A 26,885-nucleotide genomic window follows, 5' to 3' on the forward strand; every position below is an offset into this window, starting at 1 on the left:
TGCCTTGTTATGATTCTTGTTTCGCTATTATATTATTAAGTTTTTACTCGTTAGTTGACGACTTTCTGCATTGCTGTAGAACTAAATTTATCATGGGGGCTCTCTTGACGAAGCTGAAGCCATGAAATTATGAAAATTAATATAAAGACAAGTTTTGAAAATAGACATGTTTCGACATCTCATGATGCCATCTTCAGTATAAGTGAAATAATAAGTGACTTTATATAAACCATGTATCACTTATTATTTCACTCATACTGACGATGGCATCATGAGATGTCGAAACATGTCTATTTCAAGAAACTTGTCGTTTATATTAAATGCGCATATAAAAATTTGTTGGTATATTGACACCCCTCTTTGGGTCCCCTCTAACCAAGGTTAGGAGGGGTGTACACCCTTATGCACCCCCCAGTCAATCCACCTCTATCTAGTGATTCCTGTTTGTTCACCTCTATCCATCTCATCAAACATAATTTCCTGGATAGCATTGTTTTTCAAGTCTTCAAGTCCTTCAGAAGTTTGCCATACGTACCACCAAAGGGCATACATGCGTACGCAATAGCAGAGGAAACGCAGCTCTTCAGTCCTCACAAGTAGGTGCATATACTATGGCAGTATGAAACTTATTACTACACAATATTTCGCTGGAGAGATTATAAAACTTGTCCCGAGATAAAGCTATGAATTTTCATATTCTTGGATCGCTCGTCAACTTTATGTACTGTTTTTCAAAATGACAGATTTTTATCGTTCGGTTATCGCTTGGAATTTCTTCCCACTCTCGTGAGGATATGAGAATTTTTTTTTCTTCTGATGCCTTTTGTCATCAAGTTAATTTCTATTGATAAAAATGTCGCTGTATTTATAGTACAACGGAATAATTCTCTTCGAGTCTTTCCTCCGCTCCTTCGATTTTCGATTCTTTCGAAAGGTTTAAAATAAAGATGGCCTAGGAAGAAGTGTTTCAGACTTAACTGTAGGATTAACAGATGTGTTTGCTTATTAAAGGACAGCCGCGTTCACTGTTTGCGTGCTAATATTTTACTTTATGCATGTTTTTGTGTGGGAGTTTTGAGTTATGCATATAGTGTCGAGCTCATTTCATGATATGCAAATGCTCCAAAACACAGTTCATGTTGGAAATTTGGAACATTCGTTTACGATCAATGCATGATTAGTTAATTCAAAGGAATTCTCGGAAAACTTGCTTTTTTCTTCTTGTATGTATCTACTGAAACGTGAACGCAAGTTTTGAAGAAGGAGGAATTTCAGTTTGGAAGAAAAGGTTCAGCAGTATAGTCTCATTGATGCATATTTTATATGATAGTCAGGTCTAAAGATTTATTCTCGAAAGCTTTTGTGTATGTATAACATTTCATATATTCATATGGTCTAAAAGAGGCAATTTTAATAGCAGTTATTTTGAATTTGTTTTTGAGTTCGCTTGATCGTCTATAAATTGTTAAGGTCTTTCTGAGGCCAAATGTGTTCGTCCTTTTAATAACAATTTATACTTTTGCAGCAGGAGATTTTCTCAATCAAGAATATATACAGATAGCGGATCGTGGCTTTGTATAAGGTAAATAGTATTTCACCTAAAGCAACTCAATGTTTTTTTTCTTGGGGTTTTATACGACAACAGACTTAAACAGATTGCTTGCCTAATCCAACAAGCTATTATACCTAAGTGTTTTTCGCATATATTTTCCTCTCTCAAACTGCATTTCCTTATGAAATGGTTGTACGTTTCGGGCGTTTGTATTTTGGATGTATCAGAAAATAATTTCGATGTTTTAATGCATCTCAAAAAATAATTTCAATAAAATTTCATGATCATCATTTTGATATGTGGCGCATTAGGCGCATGGTTAGTTGTGGAGTTTGTTTTCCTATGTTTCGATAGTTGTTTTCATTCATTGTCTTTTTGTCGACTGGAGTTGATTGAAACACTGGGTGAGCGAAGTTTTAGTGAATTGTCTCCAACAAGATATTAAAAGTTTTGCCATGCGATCTCTCTGTGAGTCAAACGAAACGCTCCGTGTGGGAAAACACGAGTCTAAATACACACACCTGCCATTCGTTGCAAGAAGTCGTTTGCATGAAGAAAATCGTCGCGTTTTCCTCGTTAAAACAATTTTTAATCATGTTTACAGTTTGCATAATATGCATTCATGCATTAATGTTAATATTGCTGTTTCATTTTATGATGAAAACAAATGTATATTTGTTTTCTTTGAAATCGAAATTAAACTCGCACGTGCGAAAAATGTTTAAACATTTAGGGCGAAGAATTTTGCAGCTCATAGCTACCGTCGTTGCCGTCTCTTCTCCCTGCTCTCGATGTAAAATTGCTGATTTTTATCAATTTTTATGGGTGATAAAGTGCAGGATTTTATCATAATACTTTTTTTTCGTAGGACATCACAACTAAACGATGTCGACAGTTACAAAAGAGTGCGTCAGTAAGCCAGAAGATAAACTTTTCAACGCGGTTAGAATGAATAAATTTCGTCTGGTTCGATTACTGATCGAAGGGGGCGTTCATGTGGATAGCCGTAACAGTAATGAACAAACTCCTTTGTTGATCTTATCCTCGTCTTTGAGAAACGCATCCCATAGTCGTAGCGAAACTTATAGAAAGGTTTTTAAGTATCTTATTACTGCTGGAGCTGATGTAAATGCTGCTGACGCAAGTGGAAGAACACCATTGATATATTCTGTGATAACGCGGCTATCAATCTTCTATGATCTTCTCAACGCAGGCGCTGATCCCTGGTCGCAGGACCGCAGTGGTAAATGTGCTTTTGACTATGCAATTCAGCAAAAAGATCTGCATGCTGTTGAAAAAATGGTTGAATCATGTAAGAAAGCAAGATCGTATGTCGTGGGAGACGCGTGGAACAAGAGGGCTCGATAAAGTAGAAGGTCAAGGTGAAAGACGAGAGAAGAATAAGAACAAGCAGACGAAGAGATCAAAATCGCCGATCAAAAGTCGAAAGGAATTTTCAAAGTCAAGACAAATGTACAGCGCACCAAATTTAAGAGTTCTCCACAAGAGATCAAGATTCTTCCTTTGCTCATCCTAAACCTTCCAGTTTACCACGATGCACCAAAGCATACCTTGAGTATTGATATGAATAGTAACGTAGAGTCGCCCAAACTGACCGCAAATCCTACTCCATCCAGCGACCTCGCTGATTTGCAAGAAAACATTCATCTCTGTGATTTATGCAAGACAGTTTTCAAGGTTGAGAGCGTGGGAAAGGAATTAAAATCGGAGATGAAAGTTAACGAGGAAAATCTGAAATTGTTAGAATATGATTTTTCTGGTCTTTTGTTTCGTCGTCGCAGTACGGGAAGTTTGCTTGGATCGACAAAGAGAAGAAACGGATCCTTTCGCAGAGAACAACACCTTGCATTGACAATGGATGATATGTTTTCAAATTCATCATTCGACCATTCTGACAAATCGAATGACGAAATGTTTGACGACTCCGAGACAAACCAGAATATGGAAGCTTCGAATGAATTGTTGGTCCCCGATCGTTTGCGATCAATGAGTCTACCTCCAGCTCATTCGTTTATCATCTCGAATGTTACCGACGGTAAAACAGAAAGTCCTTCTCGTTCACCCAGTTCTTCAAGAAAGGCGATTAGTATTGCCTTGGCATGGCCATCCTCCACCGCGAGTGGAAGTCACGAGTCATGTGACAATTCCGGGAAAGACGAGAATTTCGATGATGCCATCATTGTGCCTGCAGTATTTCGAAGCATTACGTCATCATCAGTAGAAAACGTGACATCATCCTCTGATGGAGAACATTTCCCGAGTTCAATTGCGGCTACTTTTGATCGGGGGAAAATGTCTTGTGAGAACCAACGAGATGACTGTCAGTCACCAATTCCTACGATCATATTGACAGATTATGTTAGCAAGAGTTAGCTTATGTGATTTTACTTCATTTTTAGCTGTTTTACTCTCGCGTAAACTGACAATAGCTGATTTTACTATTGGGAAACTCCTACCTGACGTCAAAAACATTTTACTTATTTTGCCATTGTTCTATTCTATTGTTCTCTCATTATCGTTCTCTCTCCTATACATAAATTATGCACTACATAAATTAACGATAACTTAAATAATTTGAATTAACTCAAATTCTGCTTGAAATAAAATGGCGGGAAGAAAATTAGTTGCATTGCTGCAATGTCCAGCAAAAATAGAGGAATTGGAAAGATGGAAAATTACCTTGGCGTTTAAAGTATGAAAATGATTGTCGATTGTTTTTGTAGTGTTAATGACTTATATTGGATTATTGTAATTGTACGTATTTAGATCGGAGATGAAGTATTTTTCAAGAATTACAACGGATGTCAAGCATGAAGGTAGCTACATCTCTCCTTTACATTACTACATCTTTCCACAACCCCATCTTTCCTTCACATCCCTATCTTTCACCCTATTTCCTTCACAACGCTACATCTCTTCCCATACTTCTTCCTCTTATCGAAACCCTATCTTTCATGTCTAAATCATATCTTTTATGAAATTTTGAATCAAATTTTACTACTTCCTGTGATAATTGATACCATATTATGGTTTGTATGCAGGAAAACAAAATGCAGTAATTATGGGTCGAAAGACTTGGGAAAGTATTCCAACAAAATATCGACCAATGGCAGGCCGATTGAATGTCATACTAAGCAAAACAATGAGGTAAACACAACAGCATATCTTGTTGGTTTTGGTTCTGTTGTGTAAATTTTAATGGTACATCATGATTCATTTAGAAATCTATTGTTTTCATAATTACGAACACAGAAAAATTTACTTATCAGGACCAAATTTGCATGCTGGCAATGCAATTGAGTATATAAAAAGGCATGATAACTTATCTCCTAATATTTTTGTGTGATTCAGTGAAGCTCCAGACAATGTTTTGCTCTATCCAGACTTGGCAACTGCATTAGATGCTTTATCTCAAGCTCCCTATGTGGAAAGCATAGAAAGTTTGTTTATTGTTGAGGACATGGTGTTTATAAGGTAAATCATTGATTTCCTAGTAAGTGTTAGCCTGCTAGCCAATTAAGTATTTCTCACATATTAAGTTTTCACTTATATGTTGAACTTCCTGTCTGTATCTGTGGAGAGATTTTTCCCCTAGGCACTAGATTTCCCACATCATCCTACCCAGGGTAAAAAGTCAAGAAGTTCCAATGTGCATGCTAGGATGAGCATGTATCTGTGCTGAAAATTATCAGGAGGCTTGTGTCAGCGACCAAACTTTATCAATTGAATGGATTTGTATACAAGGGCTCTCCAGCTGAAAAATTCCATGTGTACAATAGTTAATTGGTCTGGGCTCCTGTGAGCACCTTCCTAGTTATATACATTATGTATACAATATGTAGTTATGGCCTGTTTTTTTCATTGACTGCAGTGAGATAATTAGACTTTTTTCGCTTTCTTTCATAAGAGTTTCCACTAAGATTCAATGAAACAACATTAGATAATCTGTAAGGTGAATTGGGGACACAAATAGCAGCTCAACTTTATCTGTCATATTGAATTCTTTACATTAGGAATAGCTCATGTAGATGGTCATTGCCTGTACTATAAAAACAGTAAAGGGCGTGATAGCATCACTTCATTCATTTTATTCCTCTCAGGAAGCAATGGTATCAGACAATCTTCATAGAATATACTTGACTGAAGTTCATATTGATGTAGAATGTGATGTATTTTATCGAATTTGACAAAGAAATTTTAAACTTGTAAAGTAAGTGTTATTAAGACAGTTCTTGGCATGAAGCGTGAAAGGTCCCATGATATGTTAAAGGTACTAGATTTAGATTTTTCATGCATTCCTGTAGTGATCCAACTGTTCCTTCTGAAATGCAAGAAGAAAATGGAGTCAAATTTCAGTATTTTGTATATGAAAAGAAAACCAAGAATGGTGAAGAATGAAAGTAAGATAGCATAATGCGTGTGTGGAAGGTGTCTTAAAACTTGCTAGTGAAAAGATGTATGGAAAGAACTATATGAGACATTTTGAATGTCAGAAAAAATTCTCTACTATGAAGTTAATATGATTATACCATGATAATGCCGGTCTTTTACCACACAATATTGAAAGTGGGGAAGATGAGGGAGGAGGTTTGAAAAACCAACACCCCCTCACTGTTATGTGACTATTCCAAAGGTGCAAAATCACTGAAAATCAATTTTCATCATTATTCCACGAAAATTCTTTGTCTTCGTAATCAAATGTATCTTTTTCTTTAACTTCCAAATCTTCTCCATATTGTATGGCATTATCAATTTGTACAAGCAAATGTTCAATTGACTCTTCCTCTGTCCTATTCAATGGTATAAACTGAACCATACTGAAGTTTTCAATGACATCAGCAAGGGCATTGTTTAGTTTTTCATGCTTTTTTGTTCTGCCATGCTCCACTTTCATCCATTATGACTTTTGGATTTGGGTCAAGAAATCTACAAGGAATTAAAGAGTTTATTAAGACAATGCATACGAACTTTGGGACTTGAAAAATATACTTAATAATAGTGTGTTGGAGACATGTATCGCTTGGTTAATCAAGTGTTTTTGGGACATGTGCCTGTTGGTTCATTAGGTGTGTTGAGAGGTGTATAGCTATTTGTTTAATCATGTGTTTACGTGATGAAATGCATTTTTACTTTTGCTTCTTGAAGTTTTATACTTTTTTTCACATGTTTATCTCAAAGAACGGAGGTTTATACAGTTTCTATCATGAGAAAACAAGACTATAACCTTTCAATATTTTCTGCTTGGTCCTTGCTAAGCAGGTCCATCTTCGACATAACATTAATATGAGGTACCTCCAACTGCACCATTGCGGAAAGTGCTGCCAGTACACCAGAAAAAAACATGCTTGTGTTGACCATAAACTTTGAATCCACAAGAAACACGGCACACACCCTGATATCCCATTGTTGTAAAGTGTCAACAAACTGTCTCATTATCGGTATATGAGAGTAAAGTTCTATTTGACCTGGAGATAAGATAACATGAATTGTGGTGACAGGGCTTAGGGTAATCAGACATCCAAATTGAGAGGTCTGTTTAAGAGGTTATCAACAATAAGAGGTAATTATGGATAGGCAGGGATACCTGGGCAATCAAAGATGAAATAATCCTCTTCAGTGTAACCTAACTGTTCCTCTAACCATTCAATGTTCTTGATCAAATATTCCATACAAAACACTAATCCACCATTGGGTCCAAGCTTTAGGTCATCTGCCTCCATGACATCTTCAAGTTGGACAAGTTCCCTAGTATCTACGTAAAGTGGATAGTCGAAATATTCGGCTGCGGGATCTAAATTAATCACGTGAACAACCCTTCCAATGTTCTCACAATGTCGAACTATGGTGTTGCAATACGTGGATTTTCCGCTTCCTGCAGGTCCTATCACAAGTTGAGCGTATCTCATGTTTTAAAAGCACAGCACCTAGACTGTTTTTAGGAAAACGTAATTAGCATGAAACATAAGATAATTTGGTATTTCGCTCATCGGATGCCATCTTGAATGAATGTGGGAGATACTTCATGTCTCTTACATAAAGTGTTCCAGAAAAGAGATTTATTCATTTTACATGCTTTTACTATTTATAATATTATAAAATGCAAAATGACAACGAATTGTTTTACACAGTAAACAATGATGGAACAAATAGTGCTGAAATGTTATTTTTCATCAGTCATCCACCAAAAGAGAGCGAGCAAGATTTCTTGCCAGAGCGAGGCGAATCGGTTGAAATAGACCTAATTTATCTTGCTCTGAAATCTAGAAAAGGCAATAAAATAAGTAAGAATTGCCAGGATGGATTGTTTGTTGAGCAAATGGGAAAATAAATAACCTTGTCACTCCATGACGACTCCAAGCTACCTTTCTCCATCTCGTCATTAATTGTCGACTGTGTATTTCCAAGATAGTCCGCTGACCTAAAGGATAGTCTGAGCTCTTCCAAACACCGCATCAGCTCGTGAGTTTGAGAAGTTGTGAAAACGATCTGAAAGAACGAAATTTGACATAAATGCAGCAACGACAAGGCATTATATAGTCATGATTCTCCTCCCAAACCTGGTCATGCTCCAAAAGGGGCAAGGCGTCCGTCAACAAAGACAACCAAATTCTAAAAAACAAAACACTGTTCTCCATACGTTGCTTTCCATTATCTTTTGAATGTGAATCTTTGAGTTATTACCGTTTTGGAGCAAGTTGTGAGGTTAATAAAGACACCAAAAGGCCGGCAGCATCACTGAAATCTCCGTTACCATACATTATATGAAATTCACGATATTTCCCTGATGATATAAGAAACATTTTACCTTAGCTTTGTACCAACTCACCCACCCCCACCCGGGAAACTGTCGTATACATTTTGCTCGCTTTTTACCCACTCACCCACCCCCACCCGGGAAACTGTCGTATACATATTGCTCGCTGTGTACTAACCCATCCCACCCCCACCCGGGAAACTGTCGTTCACATATTGCCCTTTGGAAATGTCAACTTAAGGTGAACACTTCAACCTTGTGTACGACATTTATGGCTCAGAATAAGGATATTTTAAGTATAACTGAGATATACACGGCAAGTTCGGTGTGATGAGTAAAATGATCTAAGGTTAACGAAGACATCGCTCCATCGGCCATAAAAATTAGCTCGTTTCAATTTGACAAAACGACTTGCTGCCTCAGTTGATTAATGTAAGCGAGAGTCGTAGAAACGATGGTTTTAAATTAATCTTAACGGATGTTTTAAAGCGAGCAGTACCGAGAAAGGTTAATTTGTCGCAAAGAAGCATTGACGATCCTAAATTATCGATGAGATCTAAACTTGGAAATTCTCCTTTGTCGAAATAATCGTCCATAAACCTATGAACAAAACAGGGATTACTTTGAATGCAGAAATTGTGCTTGGGGTGAAAAAAAAACGATTTACATACCTTTCTGCAATAAAGGAAGCGAATGCTGGATCCTAAATAGACATGATATCTTTATCATTTCTACTTGCAATGGTATTTTCTCTTACAATAATTCTGATGCTCCGGAAGAGTTTTTACCTTGGCTTTAATCGCCCATGATAAAGCTGATCCTAATCTGTGATTATGATATGCAGTCATGGCCATTTCTCTGCATATGCCTAAAGCTGAAGAAACAAAGACAGGTTCTATCGTTTTCAATACTTTATGTAATATCGCTTATGTGTCCACGAGGAGAGCTGCACCTTGTTTTGAAAAGTCATTTTTTTGACAAAGATGTAAAACTTTGAAAGCTTTTGTTTCCGTCTCTATTGGTATTCTCTCGATGTACTCTTCCAAGTAATGCCTGTTTCAAAAGAACGGACTTTTATACTCACTGCGCATGCGTTCTATCAACAACAAGCGCTCACCTTCCACTGGTTGGACAGCTTAGAAAGTATTCCGAAGCAACTTGCCAAAGACTACGAAGAGATATGTTATGAGAGTTGATTGGTGATTGGCTACTGTGTTGACTATTATAACTTCATTGTATAGTAATCACCTTTCGTGCGACATTAGACTTGACGCATATTCCAAGAGAAGAAATTCCCTCAAGTCAACTTGATACACACCTCTACACGAATATTACTCACGTTAAAAAAATATCAGGGATGGATTTATGGGAGGGATGCAGGGGGGTTTGCACCCCCTAGCCTTGGCTAGAAGTGTGCAAGGAGAATTCCCCAACGAAATATCAATACATCAAGCAAGCAAAACAACTGTCAAACTACACATTTTCCAGGGCTTAAGCCAAACCCAAAAAAGTCAGACATGTGAATGACATAACGACACCCTCAAAGGAGCCACCAAATACAAACTAGACTGAGCAAACGGCATCTTATAAAAACTAGAGCACCTGCCCACACCACCACCTCCCATCCTCCTATAAAATCATCCTAGATCCACACTTAAACTAAATCTTCTAATTTACAAAGGACTTCGTTCTCTGAGCATTTTATCGTTGAGATGATTAAATTGAATCAATTTAGTTAAAATAACTATAGGTAATTATACGCACTCCGCCTAGCCTCAACTTGCAAGTGAAGAGTTACGTATAATCAACGCTTTGCTAAAACCATGAAAGTAAATGTTAAGAGAATGCTCGGGGGATGTCGAAGGATTCACTGTATTTGGTATGAAAACAAGTGGTACATTCTTACTGTGTTTGATGGTTATCCAGTTGATTACAGTGGTGAAACAAATCCACGATATGAGCAACGAACCACCAATTACCAAAACATTCGCTTCAAACACGATACACATCAATAATCGGTTGAGAAGTCAAATGGAACGACCAAAAATTGAAAATTTATTGTGTTGACCCTACCTGCTTATCTTGATGACAGCATGAACATCAAACTCGATTGCTGCTAAGAGAATCATGTGCCACAGTTGAAGGGAATTCTTTCCTCCACAAAGATCGATACAAAACTACAAATGATAAAAATATGTCACAACTTATCTGATGACCAGGACAAGCAGACAATTGTAAGTAAAACAAAATAAAACAAATTCCGAAAACGGAAATCTCGTTTTCTTGATATTAAAGATAATACAACAGTTTTGAAACAAAAGATGGTGTAATATTTCGTCTTTATTCAAAGACATCATCAGAATAATAGTGTCTGATGATGTCTTTGAAATATGATCAATTATGACGTTAAATAAACCGATTTAGAAATGTTGTAATGGTTCCTGCCGATTGATTTTCTGCCAAAATCTCAACTCTATAAGATTTCTGGAAACTACGTTCCCAAGTTCCGATACTTTTTCCACCCCTGATCTGACATGATTCTTTCGTACTACCTCATTGAAATGGTGGAATGCTTGCTCGCTCGAACATGCAATATACATTCCTAAACCAGGGTAGAATCAAAAATACCTTTGTATGATATTGTAGCTCGTACGATTTGATGTTAGGGTTAGAGTACAGGAGCTTTGCAACCATTAATTCATACCAAGATAGATCCTCACAGATGCCTCTATACAATAGAAGAAAGTGCGTTTAAATCTAACAAAATACCGCGCAGATGGTATGACTACATTCCTTACTTTACTTCAACAAATGCCTTGTTATCTCCGCAAAGAATCTTAAAAGAAATGTGGAAAAAGGGTTTGCTAAGAATGATGACGCAATGGTTAACTCAACTATATGTACCCGTGTGTACCTATGTAATCAATGGTTGATTCGACTATATGTACCCGTGTGTACCTGTGCAATCAATTGTAATTGTGGATAAGACGCCAAATCACCAAAAGAACATTTACTCTGGCATTCCTGCCTCCAATAGTTCCACTTCATCGCAAACTCAGAATGGCCAACGAATGACTGAAAATAGGCATTTCAGATATTGATGCTCATAATTCTGTGTGATTTAACCGAAAACCTGATTAGATTTTATTGATGTTGTTATTCAGGCACCTTAAACGATGGCATTTTCTTTAAGAGATCATCCACTATCGCAAATTCCTGAAACAATAATTCGACCCGTGTTCATTTCGCATCAATTTCAGCACGAGCAAAAAAGATTTCGGCTTTTAATAGAATAGAGACTTTGTCGTGGTTGCAAATCTGAAAATCATTCAACATGGTGTTTGCAATCTTTACCATTCACCATGGTAATTGCAATCTTTACCATTCGCCATGGTATTTGCAATCTTTAAAACGATTTCGGCTATTTTAATTTCATCTTCACGGTTAAGTTACGCGTTCAACTTTTTCCCTTCCCTCGCGAGAAAGTTAAATATATATTTTCGAAAGACTACGAACATCTTGTCCATCTGGATTTCGGTCGTGATGTTGTGATAACAATTCTCTTGCTTCTTTTATGCGTCCTTGAAACAGTAAATAATAAATCTAGAAGAGAAAGAAATTTTTTTCTGCCTTGACTTTGCCTGTTTTCATTACGTTTACGTACATAACAATGAATATTTAGTCAACATACGGCATGCCAATAATTGTGACATTCTGATGGGTTTGCTGATTCAGCAACTTCCCTTGTGACGTTGTCAGCCGTATGACAGTGCCATTTTACCCAATCAAGTAAATGTTGCAATACAACACCGCCTAAATAGTGAATCAGTTAATATCTGAAGCACATGAAAAAAGGATTAGCAAAGGGACGCGTAGTGACCTGGTAATTTTTCAATCAACAAGATTTCACATAGATGCCAGACCAGTTCAATAAAACTTAGCAGTTGTATCTATAAAATATGTTATTAGCAATCGTGTTTTGCAATTAAATTACTTGTATAAAATGATTGGATGGATTGGTTTTCTTCCTACAAAATAATTGGATGGATTGGTTTCTTTCCTATAAAATGATTGGATGGATTGGTTTTGTTCTTACAAAATGATTGGATGGAGAGGTTTGTTTTCTATAAAATAATTTGATGGATAGGTTTCTTTCCTACAAAATGATTGCATGGATTGGTTTCTTTCCTACAAAATGATTGGATGGATTGGTTTCATTCCTACAAAATGATTGGATGGATTGGTTTCATTCCTACAAAATGATTGGATGGATTGGTTTTGTTCCTATGAAATGTATGTCAAAGGAAAACATCAAACCTCTTCAGCATGTTCATACCATTACTAGTGCAAGTGAATAGTCCTATATCTTTGGTGTTTTCCTAAGCAACTATAATGTTGCTGTGCATTTGTGGAAATCCCTCCCTCCTCCCTTCATTACCTGGTCATATTCATCATTGTCTGTCATGGCATTTGGATCATCTTGTTTAAATCCAAGTAAGCAAGCTCTCAAGACTGCTCGATATCTCATGCTGAATGTTACCAGGCTGAGGGACTGACAATATACTTATTATCAATTGCTGGAAGAACTGAATCCATGAATTATACTGTCAGGAATTCTACCTTGCATTTTTTGTTTGTGAAGGAGCTTTGTCAAGTTGTTGCAAGTCCAGAAATATAGCTAGATCAGATAGATGAGATCTGAGGTATTGTGAAACCTAAACTGCGTATGAATGAAAAAGGTATCATGTACCATAAGTCTCGTTGATTAATCTTCTTGTTGTTTTGTTTTGCAAGTCAGCGTCCATTCTCATTTGGTAGATTGTGTTTGAAGATGGAGATGCATTTAAACGTTCATATTCCACTAAAGATATGAATTTCATGCTACATCATTGGACTCAAAGAAAATAAAAAGGCAATTAAACATTTGAACTATTCGTACAATATGCTACAACCTATGTGTCAAGTATGAACACAACATTAAACATAATCAGCAATTCACTTTTTCAAAATTGCATGTTACATAAAGATATCGTTCCAGTCCAGTACATTGTACAATTAGGAAATAACTACAATACATACAAAATAATGAACTGCATAGCTTGTGTCAATGAGATTGCAAGAAAGAGTAACAGAAAAGCTGTAACTTACATTTAGGCTGTCCAGCAAAGGCCCAAATAGAATTTTCACCTCCCCAAGAGGCGTAAACATTTCCAACAAGTGGTATAAAGGTTGGCTGGCAACGATCAAACAAACGTATTTCAAGACACGACACACACACAAACATACACACGTGTTTCGTATTCATTTTAATATGTTTCGCCTAATGAACTTACCCGACTGACAATGTCTAATTCTTCCATAGTCTGTCATTCAAATGTTCAACAGGTTGACAGAGGAAATGATAATTTCCATAAAATAGTTCACTCCTTCGTCAACGCCATATTTGAATTTTATATCTTACAAAATTTAGTTCAACTTGATCCCATCTACCATGATGATATTCGGATACACTTCGGACTGTCAAAAATTCAAGTGCAAAGTATCAAAGTCCACAAAATGATTTCAATATTTCTTCCTTCAAAGGAATTGCCTTGCTTCATGGTTGGTCAGTTTTCTCATACTGTTATTTCATTGGCTAACGGCTAATTGTTGATGCATTTTTTCAATTTTACTTTTCTTGCCGACCGTACGCAATATGTCTTAATTTTACAGACCCTTGAAATTACAGTTATTTTTGAACAAATATGGCTGAAGCTCGTCTCGCCGTATCAAAAATTAAAGTTGATTATCATGCTGTAGGAACCAGTAAAAGTGAAGCAGAAACTGAGTTTTACGTCTTTTACAAGTCGACAAAGCAGTGTTTTCGTCGCACAAGGTATGTAAACATATGTCTGTTACTTAGTTCGTGTTCATGTTACTTCTTTCTTGCCGCTATCATTTATTTAATACGGCATGACAAATATGAATCGGTAAGTCAAATCTGACAAATGGAAAAATTGATTTATGTTCCATCAGTTGTTATATAACAAACATTTTAGACAACAAAAGAAATTTGCAGAATATATTAAATCTTTTTGTGATTCTTGTGGACAGAAACGCCTACACGACACCCAACCATGTCCAATGTTGCATAACATATGTCAAAGTCCAAACTTGATCACAAATGCTAACCTACGTGACCTGATGCTTATAGTGAAGGACAATCGCGTTTCTTGACCATAAAATTTCACCTGCCATCATGTACGTACGCGCTTTTTACGGTATTTTTTGACTTATTGAATTTTTCTTTTCCAGATCACAATTTTGAACGGCCTATGGCCAACAACTCCTAGTAATCTTCTTCTGACATGGGCGGTTGTGGGATTCTTGATGTATTTGGAAAATATTTATTTAAAACCAATCACAAGCAGGCTGTTTCTTATTGGGAATTTTCTTCACATTAATCATTATCATTTATATCTTCGGATTTTGGCCATCTCGTTTATAACGGCTGCTGGATTCTTTATCGTTCTTCTTTATGCAAGGCAATGGTCTTTGAGAATACTGCTGTCATACAGAGGATGGATGTGTTAGTAGTGTTGATTGATTATTTGATTCATCATGACTTGTATTGTTTCACTTTTCTACTGTTCACAATGGTGTTGACTGTTGTTGTAATGACTGTGAGCATTGATGTTAAAGTAGGAATTTTCTTGTGACTTATCTGACAATATCCCACAGCATTGAGAGTTGACACAGTTGTACAAGTGTGCATAAGTGACTCATTTCTCCATGAGTAGCTTTAGATTATGTCAATTTTTGCGTGGCTTGCAGGAACAAATTTCTCTGGATCGAATGTTTATTTTGCAGTTGTTAAAAATCTCACTGTTCCAAGGCTCATATACTTTCGCTTTTCTTACAGATGAGAATCCTCGTAGCCAAAGTTACAAGACATTAATATGGGGTTTGTTTGTACGTACCATTGGTGGTGCCCATCCTCGATTGTACAGTTATCAAAACAGCTTGCCACGCATGCCTGTGCCAAATTTGCATGGCACATGTCAGGGATACCTCAAGTCAGTCAAACATATACTTCAGGACAATGAGTATGAAGAGATGAAGAAACTGGCTGTGGTATGCAGTTTCACGACTTGGATCAATAGTTAATTGCAAATTAGCTTGTCTTTTTCAATATTGTATAAAAATATGGCTGTATTAATCTGTTAATGGCTAAATTGTTATGGGTTGATTCAATGAAACAACATTTTATTTGTAAGCTTGAGGTCATTTTTTCATTTCGAACTTGTGGGTTTTGTGCATTTACAAGTTACACCAGGAAGTGCTAAATCAACTTTGCAATTTTATACAAATTGCCTTGCTAATTTGTGAAATGTGAATCCTGACCCTGTGTGATTATTTGTAATTATTTTAAGGATTTCGAGTCCAGTCTTGGTCCAAAGTTGCAGTTTATACTTCAACTACGATCATGGTTCAAGTCAAATTATTACACGGACTGGTGGTATGACAGAGAACGTATTACCTCACTTGAATGTGTTGAGAAATTGCGTAGCATGATAAAGCTTTGAATTTTATTTACTTACAGGGAGAAATATGTTTATCTAATGAGCCGTGACTCAATTGCCATCAACAGTAACTATTATTGCATTGATCATGCTTTTGGAAGCCAACAGGAGTTCAAACAGCAAGGTGAAATTAATATATACCTAGTTTTGTTGTTTGATGAAACACTTTGATTGATGGAAAGTCATTTTATCTTATTTACAATTCATAGAAGTTACAGGCTTACAGCTATTGTCTGTCAAAATGTTTTAATGCTCCCAATTCTGATAATTTACAATGAGTTCATGAAGGTGTGCCTTTCCCTACCCCCTCATTGAAAGCTCTGCATGTTCGCATAATTACTCTAAAATTTCTTATTTCAGAGCTGCTGTATTTACAGCTCTTCTTTGAGTACTACTGTCATATTGAAAATGAGGAATTGGAGCCTTTGAGCATAAGGAAGACCATACCTCTATGTATGGATCAATACAAGAGAACATTCAAGACGAGTCGGTAAGAAGAAGCGCTGTATGTTTTTGTAAAACTAAAGATCAAATTTCTTAAAAACAGTGATGCAATAATTTACTATCGACCAAATTTATGTGAATAGCAAATATATGCACAAATTGATATGCAGATAAACACAAAGTCAAGCTGATTTAATGCGATTAATGAAGCGATATTTCTTGCAGCTTCTGTTTAATTGTTTTTTTCCCAAAGTTTTCCCATTAATCACATATAGTTGCATAGCCATGTCACCAGTTTTAGTTTAGTAATGTTGTGTAAACTCAGGGGCTAAAGAAAAATTACCATAGCAGAGTAGCTATATAATTAGGCAGACTGTCTATGCCACGAAAATTACAGAAAGCGTCAATCGATTCTAGATATTAGCTGTTTCCTTTAACTTAACCTATGAAACTGTTTTTTCTGATCAACAGTAAAAATGTCCTTCAATTTTAAGAATCCCGGGAAAAGAAGTTGATGTTATTGCTCATTATCATCATTCCTTTAATGAGGTTGGTTTTATGCAGTGCATATTGAAGCTTTAGCACACTCACTTGTGATGAAATATCTTTATATTTAGCACATCGTCGTGTTCTGTAATGGTAATATGTATCAAGTGGACGTATCAGATGACCACGGAACGCCTGCCTCATTATTGGATCTTGAAAAGCAATATGAATGGATCAAGCATGATGCATACCAGTCTAAAAGTATGAAATTTAGAGGGTGGCAATTTCTTCATAGTACCCCCTTCTTTAGTGACAAGGAAACATTTGCTAAACCAGTTATTTCCTGTGGTACCACCACCTTATAATGTTGTATAAGAATTTTACAGCAAAATATGTTACCCACGCCTTGGTGAGATTAGTGAGATGCTTACCTTAAAAAGATCTGCTTAATGTTATGTTGATAATTTATTACCAGGATGTTGCTGGGGTTTTACCAAGGTGTTACCATGGTGTTACCAATGTATTACTAGGGTTTTACCATGGTGTTACCAATTTATTACTAGGGTGTTACCAAGGTGTTACCAGGGTGTTACCAATATGTTAGTAGGGTTTTACTAGGGTGTTACCAGAGTGTTACGAATGTGTTACTAGGGTGTTATCAATGTGTTGCTAGGGTTTTACTAGGGTGTTATTAATGTGTTACCTGGGTGTTACCAATGTGTTACTAGGGTTTTACCAAGGTGTTACGCACCAGTGTTTACTCTGGGAAGGATCATGACAGGTGTTTTGCACTTTTCAATGGTACTTTTTTTGCTGTTAGCTACTAAAGAGCAACCTGTTGGATGTATACCAGCATTGACAAGTCTACCACGTACAGAATGGTACGATATTCGACAAGAACATTTCTCAGATGGTATCAATAAGGATTCTTTGGATATTATTGATCACGCTTTATTTATTGTAAGTCCCGTCTGACCTTATATCGTGTTGTACTGTCATCATGCCTGCTGCTTTTTGTTATGAAGCACCGTGTATAGTCTTTTTTTCTTTTATACTGTCCTCTCTTGTTTTGTACAGTCCTCTCTTTCTTGTAGACAGTCCTTTCTTTCTTTTATACTGTCCTCTCTTTCTTTTATACACCCTCATTATTCTCTACTTTTACCATCGTTGCTTCACTAGTCTCTGCTTTTAACAAATGTTGCCTCGCCATTCTCTACTTTTACGAGGGTTGGCATGAGCCTCCCAAATAGTTTTGAAAGATTTAAAATCTTGTGCCAAATCTCTCAAATCACACCTGCATAACATAACTGTTACGTCAAATAATGACCAATCGATAGACATCTGTACTGTACACGTACCAGCGGACGCATTTTGTGTGTGTAGGATTTTCTGTACGTAGGAATCCTTAATTTTAATTTCTTGAGATCATATTTTAGAGGTATACGTTTAAGTTTGCCTCGGGATATCCCTAGAAATCTTCTGCCTTGAGAACGACCCACCCCACCCCCTCACTATATGTCATATCGTGTCCGCCATTGTTTAAGGTCCTCATTCCTGTTGTATACACTCCTTTGGGGATACCCTATCAAGTTAACTTTGTATAGCTGTAATATAAATTTTTAGTAATTGTGCCACCACCAAAGTACTGTTTGGAAAACATAACTCGCTCCTCTCGTTTGTTGTACGAAGTTTGATCAACGAAAGCTTTCCTTGTGAATATCTTTCCTTTCAACAGGTTGTGTTGGATGAACATGAAATACCTGACATCAGCGAGCGTTCCAAATACCTTCTTCACGGTGATGGAAAATCGTTTTGGTTCGATAAAAGTTTCTCAGTTGTTGTATTTGCGGACGGTAAACTTGGTATGAATGCCGAGCACTCGTGGGCTGATGCTCCTGTCATAGGACATTTACTGGAGTACACGATCACTGAAGAGTTAGTGTCATATATTATCATAGTTGTAGTCTTTACATGTATGTAGATGTAGAGCGTCCAGTTTAGCATAGTCCTGAGAAGGACTGTTGTTGTGATGTTGACTGACGTTTCGACAACCTTAGCAGTAGTCATACTTACCGGACTCTACTAATCTGGACGATATACATCCACAAACATGTAACGATACTCCTGGGTTCAAACCATTTACTATATACTTGTAGTCTGTCGATATACTCTTAGAATGGATCTGTGGATCCTTATGAATATTGACAAGGCGGAGTATAAATCGATCACCGAAGACTTAGAAAAATCCCCTCATAATTAAAGTCAATTTCATAACCCCATATATTTCTAAAGAAGACCTGTAATTTGGCTGCGAACGTACAAGGTTATCATATTTTGAAACTGTTGTTTCGTTTTCAATTTCCTAGGTTCTTATACCGTACATACAACGATAAAGGTAGATGCAAGCCGTTCGGTAAAGTCCACAATTCCAATGGCCAATCAACACATCCTATGAAGTTGTACTTTGATGTGACGCAGAAACTTGCATCCCATATTGAAAATGCTGTCACACGAGCGAAGAAGGTATATCTATGGTTGTATCCTCTTTATGTATGGCTTTATCCTTTATATCTATGGTTGTATCCTCTTTATGTATGGCTTTATCCTTTATATCTATGTCTGTATCCTCTTTATGTATGGCTTTATCCTTTATATCTATGGTTGTATCCTCTTTATGTATGGCTTTATCTTTTATATCTATGGTTGTATCCTCTATATGGTCTGTATCCTCTTTATGTATGGCTTTATCCTTTATATCTATGTCTGTATCCTCTTTATGTATGGCTTTATCCTTTATATCTATGGTTGTATCCTCTATATGTATGCTTTATCCTTTATATCTATGTCTGTATCCTCTGTATGGCTTTATCCTTATATCTATGTCTGTATCCTCTTTATGTATGGCTTTATCCTTTATATCTATGGTTGTATCCTCTATATGTATGGCTTTATCCTTTATATCTATGTCTGTATCCTCTTATGTATGGCTTTATCCTTTATATCTATGTCTGTATCCTCTTTATGTATGGCTTTATCCTTTATATCTATGGTTGTATCCTCTATATGTATGGCTTTATCTTTTATATCTATGGTTGTATCCTCTATATGTATGGCTTTATCTTTTATATCTATGTCTGTATCCTCTTTATGTATAGCTTTATCTTTTATATCTATGGTTGTATCCTCTATATGTATGGCTTTATCTTTTATATCTATGTCTGTATCCTCTTTATGTATGGCTTTATCTTTTATATCTATGGTTGTATCCTCTTTATGTATGGCTTTATCTTTTATATCTATGGTTGTATCCTCTTTATGTATGGCTTTATCTTTTATATCTATGGTTGTATCCTCTTTATGTATGGCTTTATCTTTTATATCTATGTCTGTATCCTCTTTATGTCTTTATCTTTTATATCTATGGTTGTATCCTCTTTATGTATGCTTTTATCTTTTATATCTATGTCTGTATCCTCTTTATGTATGGCTTTATCTTTTATATCTATGGTTGTATCCTCTATGTATATCTGTATCCTCTATATGTATGTCCATATCCTCTATATGTAAGTTTGTATCCTCTATATATATGTTTGTATCCTCTTTATGTATGTCTGTACCTCTATATGTATGTCTGTAACCTCTATGTATGTCTGTATCCTCTATATGTGTGTGTGCATCCTCTATATCTATGTCTGTATCCGCAATATCTATGTCTGTATTCCCAATATCTATGTCTGTTATCCTCAATGCATGTCTGTATCCTTTATATATATATATATATGTCTTTATCCTCTATATTTATGTCTGTATCCCCAATAACTATGTCTGTATCCCCAATATCTATGTCTGTATCCCCAATATCTATGTCTGTTATCCTCTATATCTATGTCTGTATCCTCTATATCTATGTCTGTATCCCCAATATCTATCTGTATCCCACATCTATGTCTGTATCCCCAATATCTATGTCTTTATCCCAATATCTATGTCTGTATCCCCAATATCTATCTCTGTATCCCAATATCTATGTCTGTATCCCCAATATCTATGTCTGTATCCCCAATATCTATGTCTGTATCCTCGTCGACTATCTTCCCTTTCAGAATAACGATGATCTACAGTTGAAACTTTTGAGTATGGATGATGTTGGTAAAGGTTTCATAAAAAAATGTAAAATGAGTCCTGATGCTTTCATTCAAGCAGCTTTACAACTTGCTTACTATCGCGATAGTGGCGGTGTTCTTCCGCTTACGTATGAAGCTTCCATGACAAGATTATATTTGCATGGACGGACGGAAACTGTACGATCGTTAACCGACGAGTCACGAGCTTTTGTTTTGTAAGTTTGCATGCATTCTGCATCTTATATCGTATATGTAGTCGTACAACAATGTTATCGTAGAGTTGGATCAAGGGATTTGATTGTATGGTAGGTGTTGACTAGGGTTTTGATTGTATGGTAGGTGTTGACTAGGGTTTTGATTGTATGGTAGGTGTTGACTAGGGTTTTTGATTGTATGGTAGGTGTTGACTAGGGTTTTGATTGTATCATAGGTGTGGACTAGGGTTTTGATTGTATGGTAGGTGTTAACTAGGGTTTTTGATTGTATGGTAGGTGTTGACTAGGGTTTTGATTATGGTAGGTGTTGACTAGTGTTTTGATTGTATGGTAGGTGTTGACTAGGGTTTGATTGTACCATAGGTGTGGACCAGGGTTTTGATTGTATGGTAGGTGTTGACTAGGTTTTGATTGTATGGTAGGTGTTGACTAGGGTTTTGATTGTATCATAGGTGTGGACTAGGGTTTTGATTGTATGGTAGGTGTTAACTAGGGTTTTGATTGTATGGTAGGTGCTGACTAGGGTTTGATTGTAGTAGGTGTTGACTAGTGTTTTGATTGTATGGTAGGTGTTGACTAGGGTTTGATTGTACCATAGGTGTGGACTAGGGTTTGAGTATGGTAGGTGTTGACTAGGGTTTTGATGTATGGTAGGTGTTGACTAGGTTTTGATTGTATCATAGGTGTGGACGTTTTGATTGTATGGAGGTGTTGACTAGGGTTTTGATTGTATGGTAGGTGTTGACTGGGTTTGATTATATGGTAGGTGTTGACTAGTGTTTTGATTGTATGGTAGGTGTTGACTAGGGTTTTGATTGTATCGTAGGTGTGGACTAGGGTTTTGATTGTATTGTAGGTGTAGACTGGGGGTTTGATTGTATTGTAAGTGTAGACTGGGGTTTGATTTTATTTTAGGTGTGGACTGGGGTTTCATTGTATTGTAAGTGTAGACTGGGAGGTTTGATTGTATGATAGTTGTGGACTGGGGTTTTCATTGTATTGTAAGTGTAGACTGGGAAGTTTGATTGTATGATAGTTGTGGACTGGGGGTTTGATGGTATGATAGTTGTGGACTGGTGGCTGATTGTATTGTAGGGGTGAACTGGTGGCTGATTGTATCATAGGGGTAGACCCTGGGTTGTGTTGCCTCACAAATGCATGAGAGTAGAAATGAAGTTCCTCTGAGTACGTACGTGCATACGTTATAACTGCAAACATTCTGCTTGAAGAGGTATGAATAAGAAAGGTACGATGTGTTTGTATGTTTAGTTGACAGAAACATACGTTGCTTACCATGTTACCGCAGTGTGCTTTAATAAAAATAGACACGTGATTGATTTATCTACAATTATTGACATACGTAGAGCTATGGAAGACCAGATGTTCCACCTGAACAGAAAATATGTCTTCTTCGTGAATCTGTGAAACGCCATCAGGTATGTTGCATAGTACACCCTTACAAATACCATTTCTTGAACTATATTTTCTGTTCATATGATGTCATGAATTTATTTAAATCCATTGCAGGTGTTGTATAAAGACTGCATGAATGGAAAAGGAATTGATCGTCATTTGTTTTCACTCTATGTGGTAGCCAAAGGACAGGGTCATGTAAGTGTTTAATACTGTGGTATTCTTCATGTTTTTCTTCGTGTAACCCACATATCCTGTTATGCACTTATGTAAATGTTGACCACAGAATGGTGTTCTTAATGTTAACCTTAGTATAAGTACCTACATGTCCTGTGATGTACTTGTGTAGGTAGTGATCACAGCATGTGATATTGTAAATGTTTACCTCATCTCTTAGACATACTTTTGTAGGAATGGTGTTCTTAATGTTAACCTTAGTATAAGTACCTACATGTTCTGTGATGTACTTGTGTAGGTGGTGATCACAGCATGTGGTATTGTAAATGTTTACCTCACCTCTTACACATACTTTTGTAGGAATGTGAATTTCTTAAGCGTGCGTTAACTTTACCTTGGACATTATCAACAAGTCAACAACCACAACAGCAAATGTTCAGACTTCCTGGTTACACTGTGAATGATCCTGCTTTTCGAGACATGGTGAGGCATGGCATTTTGTATTTAAAAGAAGAAACATTGCATGTGAACTATTTAATGATTGTGTTGTAGATTTGCCCAGGTGGTGGATTTGGTCCTGTGGTGGATGATGGTTATGGTGTGTCTTACATGGTTCCTGATGACAATTATTTCTTTTTCCACATTTCTTCCAAAAGATCATCATCGAAAACTGATTCAGAGAGGTTCATGGATCATGTAGTGAAAAGTCTGCGTGACATGAAGGCAATGTTTCTTGAAGTGGAAGGAAAAGGAAAAGAAGCCAAGAAAAAAGACCGATGAATGTTGCACGGTAACATGGTTTCAATCATGAAATCATATTTATGTTCTTAGTACTTGACCTTTGGAATGATTAGGTTATTAAAGTTAAATAAAGGTAATTTTGTAAAATTTCAAGGTGTGTTATTTTTATATGTAAATGCGTTTTTTTACACAGATGTTAATGTTGTACCATTTTAGTTATACTGTGTAACTATTTAACATGTTCAGGAAAAATTGTATTTTATGATCTGTACATTCAAACTTTTTCAGCACTTTTATCTCATTTCTACAGTAATGAGGATGTAATAAATATTTATTACTCAAAGACTTTGTCATTTCATTCGAGTGAGTGCCAAATCTTCAAGCTCTTAAGCTATGGGAACTTTAACACAACATTCAGTCCCGGGGTATTTAGGTAAATCCAATTGATATTTGTCTTGCAGAACTTCTGGCACAAATCTTCCACCAACAAAGTGATGTTGTCCAGAAAAGAGCTTTGCACAAAGCTTTGGTGCAGTAAGAGAAATCAAAAAATCCGGTTGTAATCCATCTGGTGCTCCTTTTTCCACATCCCAGCCTACAAGAAAATAGACAGTGTAAAATTGAATAGTCTATTTTCAGAGTGTTGCATCCTGAAGCTAATGCTTTCACAATAAATTTTTGGAAAATTCAATGTCTGTTGTCTTTACCTAACCAAAAGTATTTCTTTATTACCTGAAGGCACATCAACCGAACATAAAGGAATTTTGACACTTTTTAATGAATCTATAATAGCACCAAATGGCTCACGAATATTCCCTTTAAAACTAAACCCAAATATGGCATCCACTATAAATGTGTAGCTGTCATCAATGTCTTTGCAAGAAGGGAGCACATCAACAAATGGAATATTCATCAGAGTACATTGAGTGACAAGGTTATTGAACAGGTCTTTGTTTGGTCTTTTTGGATAAAAAATAAAAGGAGTATAACCCTAAAATAAAAATTTGAAGTAAGTGTTGTATATCTACAATGAAAATACAATATTATCTCGACCCCTTGATGAATAAGTGTTCAATATCCACATCCCCACGATGTCATATAGATAAATTCAAGCATGAACTTACAAACATTTTCAAATGCCTAGCAGCAACTAAACCGTCTCCTCCGTTATTTCCAGGTCCGCAGCACACCAATACATTGTTCGATTGTTTTTCGCACAAGGGATATACTTTAGCCAGGGCAACGGCGACACTGAGTCCAGCCAACTCCATGAGTTGATCAACACTGAAAGCGAACTTTGTAAACAATTCTTGATCGATGTTCTGAGCTTCTTCCTGAGTAAGGTACTTCATTGTTATTGTTCTCATCAATTGAAATCGAAAAACGCAACCAAGAGAGCTTTTTCTTCCGAGAAAAAACCGCAAAGACATACAAACAGTCGAGCAATAGTCCTTTGCTTAGGATCCTACGGAACTGAATTTACCTACCTCCGACATGTTTACCCTCAGGAGTATGCCCCAAGTGGTATGCCCCCTATGGTACAATCCCCGCTACAGGATGAAGTACAATTATAGCCTTCGGTGGATAAATAAATGAAAATTTGAAGACAGACGAGTTTAATATACAAACTTCAAACAATTATGAATCAAAGTCATTGGGTAATTTCTTTTTTCATTTAACATATTCTGGGTTCAGTTTTTTAGATTTTAGTTCTTATAGATGACTTACTTTGTTTACGTTTTGCAAATTAACCCAAGCCAAGAGATTTTGCACTCGACCAAATCTGCTTGCCAGCAAAAGGCAAGCATCTTCCTTGATTTCCTCCCATTTATTAGTCTCGTTCTTACTTATTTATTGAAGAAAAAGCCAAAGGACGTCGAAGGAGAGATGATTTGGAAAAACGGTTTGAGCTGGAGAGATGTTTATTTTCAGGTTCATTCTATTGATCTTTATTTGTTTATTATTTGTAAATGTTTTTGAAAGAATTGCCGTGTCTTTGTCTGTGTAGACGTCTGGTCGTTCAATGTATCTGTATCCAAAAAGAAGGGGAATTAAACAAGTTCTGTTTGAAATACCATTTATAAAGGTATGAAATATTAAGTACTTTGAATGAGCAAAACATCACTTGTTGTTATTGTTGTTGATATTGTTGTTCTTGTTGTTATTGCTGTTGATGTTGTTGTTGTAGATGATGTTGTTGTTGTTGTCGTTGTTCAGGGGCTTTTTCTTTTAGTGCCTATATTAGGGTCTGGAATTAACTTCATTAGATAATCAAATCAATTTTAAAACATTTGCAATATATTTGATAAATCAACATTTCATCTTCATATGTTTATGCAGTTTTGGTCCTGCACATAGATGACTTTGTGGCAAATGTGACATAAAATGAATTTCTACTATTTAAACATTTTCTATGATAATTACCTAAAACTGTACACCGATGTGCGGCATCTTAAGTTTCTAGTGCAACTGTTTAAGAAGATTCTGTATAACAGCCTTATTCAGTATAACAAAAGCTACATCTTCAATGCATGTGCTTTCCTTTTTACATCATATCTGGTGGGCAGTAACCAACTTCTTGGTTACAAAAACCTATAAGGAGTTACTTCCCTGAGCTAATATACGTAGGCAGTTTTTAGGCACTTGTGTATTTCCTTGTTCTTTAGATAGATGAAATCATTAAAGGTACCAAAGGGTTTTCAAAAAACACTTTCAGAATAGTATTGATATCTGGTGCAATTGAACAATTCAAATTTCCAGCTAACGTGGTAAATCATTTATCTTATGTGAGCAATTTTACCCTCATCATATTTTGACCTAACATTTTATTCTTACAAGGAACAAACAACAATTCATCAATGGATTGGAAATTTGACGCATGCTGTGGCTTTTTGGAAAGATAAGGAGCTACTGGAGTCGCTTAAATCTGAACGCCATAGAAAGGTATGTGTTATTTTTTGTTAAACGTTTGTAATCTTTCTGAAAACACCAGTATTATATTTTTTGTCTTTATTACTTGTGTTTTAAATCATAGGTAACCCTCGAAGGCCATAATGGAAGTTCTAAAAGGTACTTCATTTAATCACCATGTACTTTTTTAATTCATATTTGGACTTAAGGCTTTCATTTGCAAGATGATCACAATGATCCACATTTAGCCTTCATTATCCACCTCAGTTTTAACCATTCAATCTTCAACTACAATTTTTCAATAAATATGCTACATAGTGGTTTAACCATTCAATCTTCAACTACAATTTTTCAATAAATATGCTACATAGTGTATTTCTTGATTCTATGTTTCAGTAGCGATGAGAAAAAGCATCGTTTTTTTCACTTTATGGAATGGCGAGATGATAGGTTTACTTGTACATCCTACATGGACTTTTACTGATG

The 26,885-nt window shown here is 36.2% G+C and overlaps 5 protein-coding genes, 1 long non-coding RNA gene and 1 pseudogene across 6 annotated transcripts; 4 read left to right on the top strand and 3 right to left on the bottom strand.

The window, feature by feature from the left end:
* Positions 1-1,030: 1,030 nt before the first annotated feature.
* Positions 1,031-3,050, top strand: LOC124450433. Its single transcript, XR_006949975.1, has 3 exons — positions 1,031-1,288; positions 1,526-1,582; positions 2,421-3,050. It is a non-coding gene; the product is annotated as an uncharacterized LOC124450433 (long non-coding RNA).
* A 1,192-nt stretch (positions 3,051-4,242) lies between these two features.
* Positions 4,243-5,971, top strand: LOC124452288 (dihydrofolate reductase-like). The gene is made up of 6 exons (XM_047002868.1): positions 4,243-4,265; positions 4,340-4,389; positions 4,615-4,720; positions 4,925-5,047; positions 5,766-5,783; positions 5,878-5,971. Exons 2-6 carry the CDS (start codon positions 4,347-4,349, stop codon positions 5,969-5,971), a joined length of 384 nt encoding a protein of 127 aa, XP_046858824.1. The 5' UTR covers positions 4,243-4,265; positions 4,340-4,346.
* Positions 5,972-6,053: 82 nt separating this feature from the next.
* Positions 6,054-7,502, bottom strand: LOC124450423 (GPN-loop GTPase 3-like). Its single transcript, XM_047001079.1, is given in 4 exon segments — positions 6,054-6,453; positions 6,455-6,499; positions 6,798-7,038; positions 7,158-7,502. Coding segments are annotated over 4 exon segments (837 nt in total). The 5' UTR covers positions 7,480-7,502; the 3' UTR covers positions 6,054-6,224.
* A 105-nt stretch (positions 7,503-7,607) lies between these two features.
* On the bottom strand, positions 7,608-13,775 carry LOC124450429 (nuclear pore complex protein Nup85-like). Its single transcript, XM_047001088.1, has 24 exons — positions 13,661-13,775; positions 13,476-13,560; positions 13,078-13,188; positions 12,948-13,005; positions 12,766-12,871; positions 12,208-12,277; positions 12,019-12,140; positions 11,844-11,930; positions 11,496-11,543; positions 11,286-11,402; positions 11,126-11,163; positions 10,956-11,055; positions 10,401-10,504; positions 10,234-10,317; positions 9,576-9,647; positions 9,445-9,495; positions 9,280-9,380; positions 9,116-9,201; positions 8,999-9,030; positions 8,827-8,927; positions 8,255-8,354; positions 8,131-8,182; positions 7,907-8,059; positions 7,608-7,833 (listed from the first exon to the last, which is right to left on the bottom strand). Exons 1-24 carry the CDS (start codon positions 13,685-13,687, stop codon positions 7,744-7,746), a joined length of 1,995 nt encoding a protein of 664 aa, XP_046857044.1. The 5' UTR covers positions 13,688-13,775; the 3' UTR covers positions 7,608-7,743.
* Positions 13,776-14,071: 296 nt separating this feature from the next.
* LOC124452289 lies at positions 14,072-23,832 on the top strand (annotated as a pseudogene).
* LOC124450425 (NAD(P)H-hydrate epimerase-like) lies at positions 23,632-24,980 on the bottom strand. Its single transcript, XM_047001082.1, has 3 exons — positions 24,614-24,980; positions 24,222-24,480; positions 23,632-24,084 (listed from the first exon to the last, which is right to left on the bottom strand). The coding sequence occupies exons 1-3, from the start codon at positions 24,917-24,919 to the stop codon at positions 23,876-23,878; spliced, it is 774 nt and encodes a 257-aa protein (XP_046857038.1). The 5' UTR covers positions 24,920-24,980; the 3' UTR covers positions 23,632-23,875.
* An 82-nt stretch (positions 24,981-25,062) lies between these two features.
* LOC124452290 lies at positions 25,063-26,883 on the top strand. Its single transcript, XM_047002869.1, has 7 exons — positions 25,063-25,147; positions 25,350-25,421; positions 25,498-25,575; positions 26,156-26,257; positions 26,328-26,432; positions 26,524-26,558; positions 26,799-26,883. The coding sequence occupies exons 1-7, from the start codon at positions 25,130-25,132 to the stop codon at positions 26,881-26,883; spliced, it is 495 nt and encodes a 164-aa protein (XP_046858825.1). The 5' UTR covers positions 25,063-25,129.
* The last annotated feature ends 2 nt before the right edge of the window (positions 26,884-26,885 follow it).

This window comes from Xenia sp. Carnegie-2017, unplaced genomic scaffold (assembly GCF_021976095.1).
Source record: "Xenia sp. Carnegie-2017 unplaced genomic scaffold, XeniaSp_v1 HiC_scaffold_24, whole genome shotgun sequence".
Classification (NCBI taxonomy): Eukaryota; Metazoa; Cnidaria; class Anthozoa; order Malacalcyonacea; family Xeniidae; genus Xenia; species Xenia sp. Carnegie-2017.

Bases quoted from the DNA above. Each gene is read 5' to 3' on its own strand.
- LOC124452288 (XM_047002868.1), top strand. From the start codon at position 4,347: ATGAAGTATTTTTCAAGAATTACAACGGATGTCAAGCATGAAG. The intron at 4,390-4,614 runs GTAGCTACATCT...GTTTGTATGCAG, and splicing joins AACGGATGTCAAGCATGAAG to GAAAACAAAATGCAGTAATT. The intron at 4,721-4,924 runs GTAAACACAACA...TGTGTGATTCAG, and splicing joins ATACTAAGCAAAACAATGAG to TGAAGCTCCAGACAATGTTT.
- LOC124450429 (XM_047001088.1), bottom strand. From the start codon at position 13,687: ATGGAAGAATTAGACATTGTCAGTCGG. The intron at 8,928-8,998 runs GTATGTAAATCG...TTTTGTTCATAG, and splicing joins GCTTCCTTTATTGCAGAAAG to GTTTATGGACGATTATTTCG. The intron at 8,060-8,130 runs GTTTGGGAGGAG...TCGTTCTTTCAG, and splicing joins CCCTTTTGGAGCATGACCAG to ATCGTTTTCACAACTTCTCA.
- LOC124450425 (XM_047001082.1), bottom strand. From the start codon at position 24,919: ATGTCTTTGCGGTTTTTTCTCGGAAGAAAAAGCTCTCTTGGTTGCGTT. The intron at 24,481-24,613 runs GTAAGTTCATGC...TTTTTATTTTAG, and splicing joins CTAGGCATTTGAAAATGTTT to GGTTATACTCCTTTTATTTT. The intron at 24,085-24,221 runs GTAATAAAGAAA...ATTTTCTTGTAG, and splicing joins TTCGGTTGATGTGCCTTCAG to GCTGGGATGTGGAAAAAGGA.
- LOC124452290 (XM_047002869.1), top strand. The intron at 25,576-26,155 runs GTATGAAATATT...CTTGTTCTTTAG, and splicing joins TTGAAATACCATTTATAAAG to ATAGATGAAATCATTAAAGG. The intron at 26,433-26,523 runs GTATGTGTTATT...TTTAAATCATAG, and splicing joins AATCTGAACGCCATAGAAAG to GTAACCCTCGAAGGCCATAA.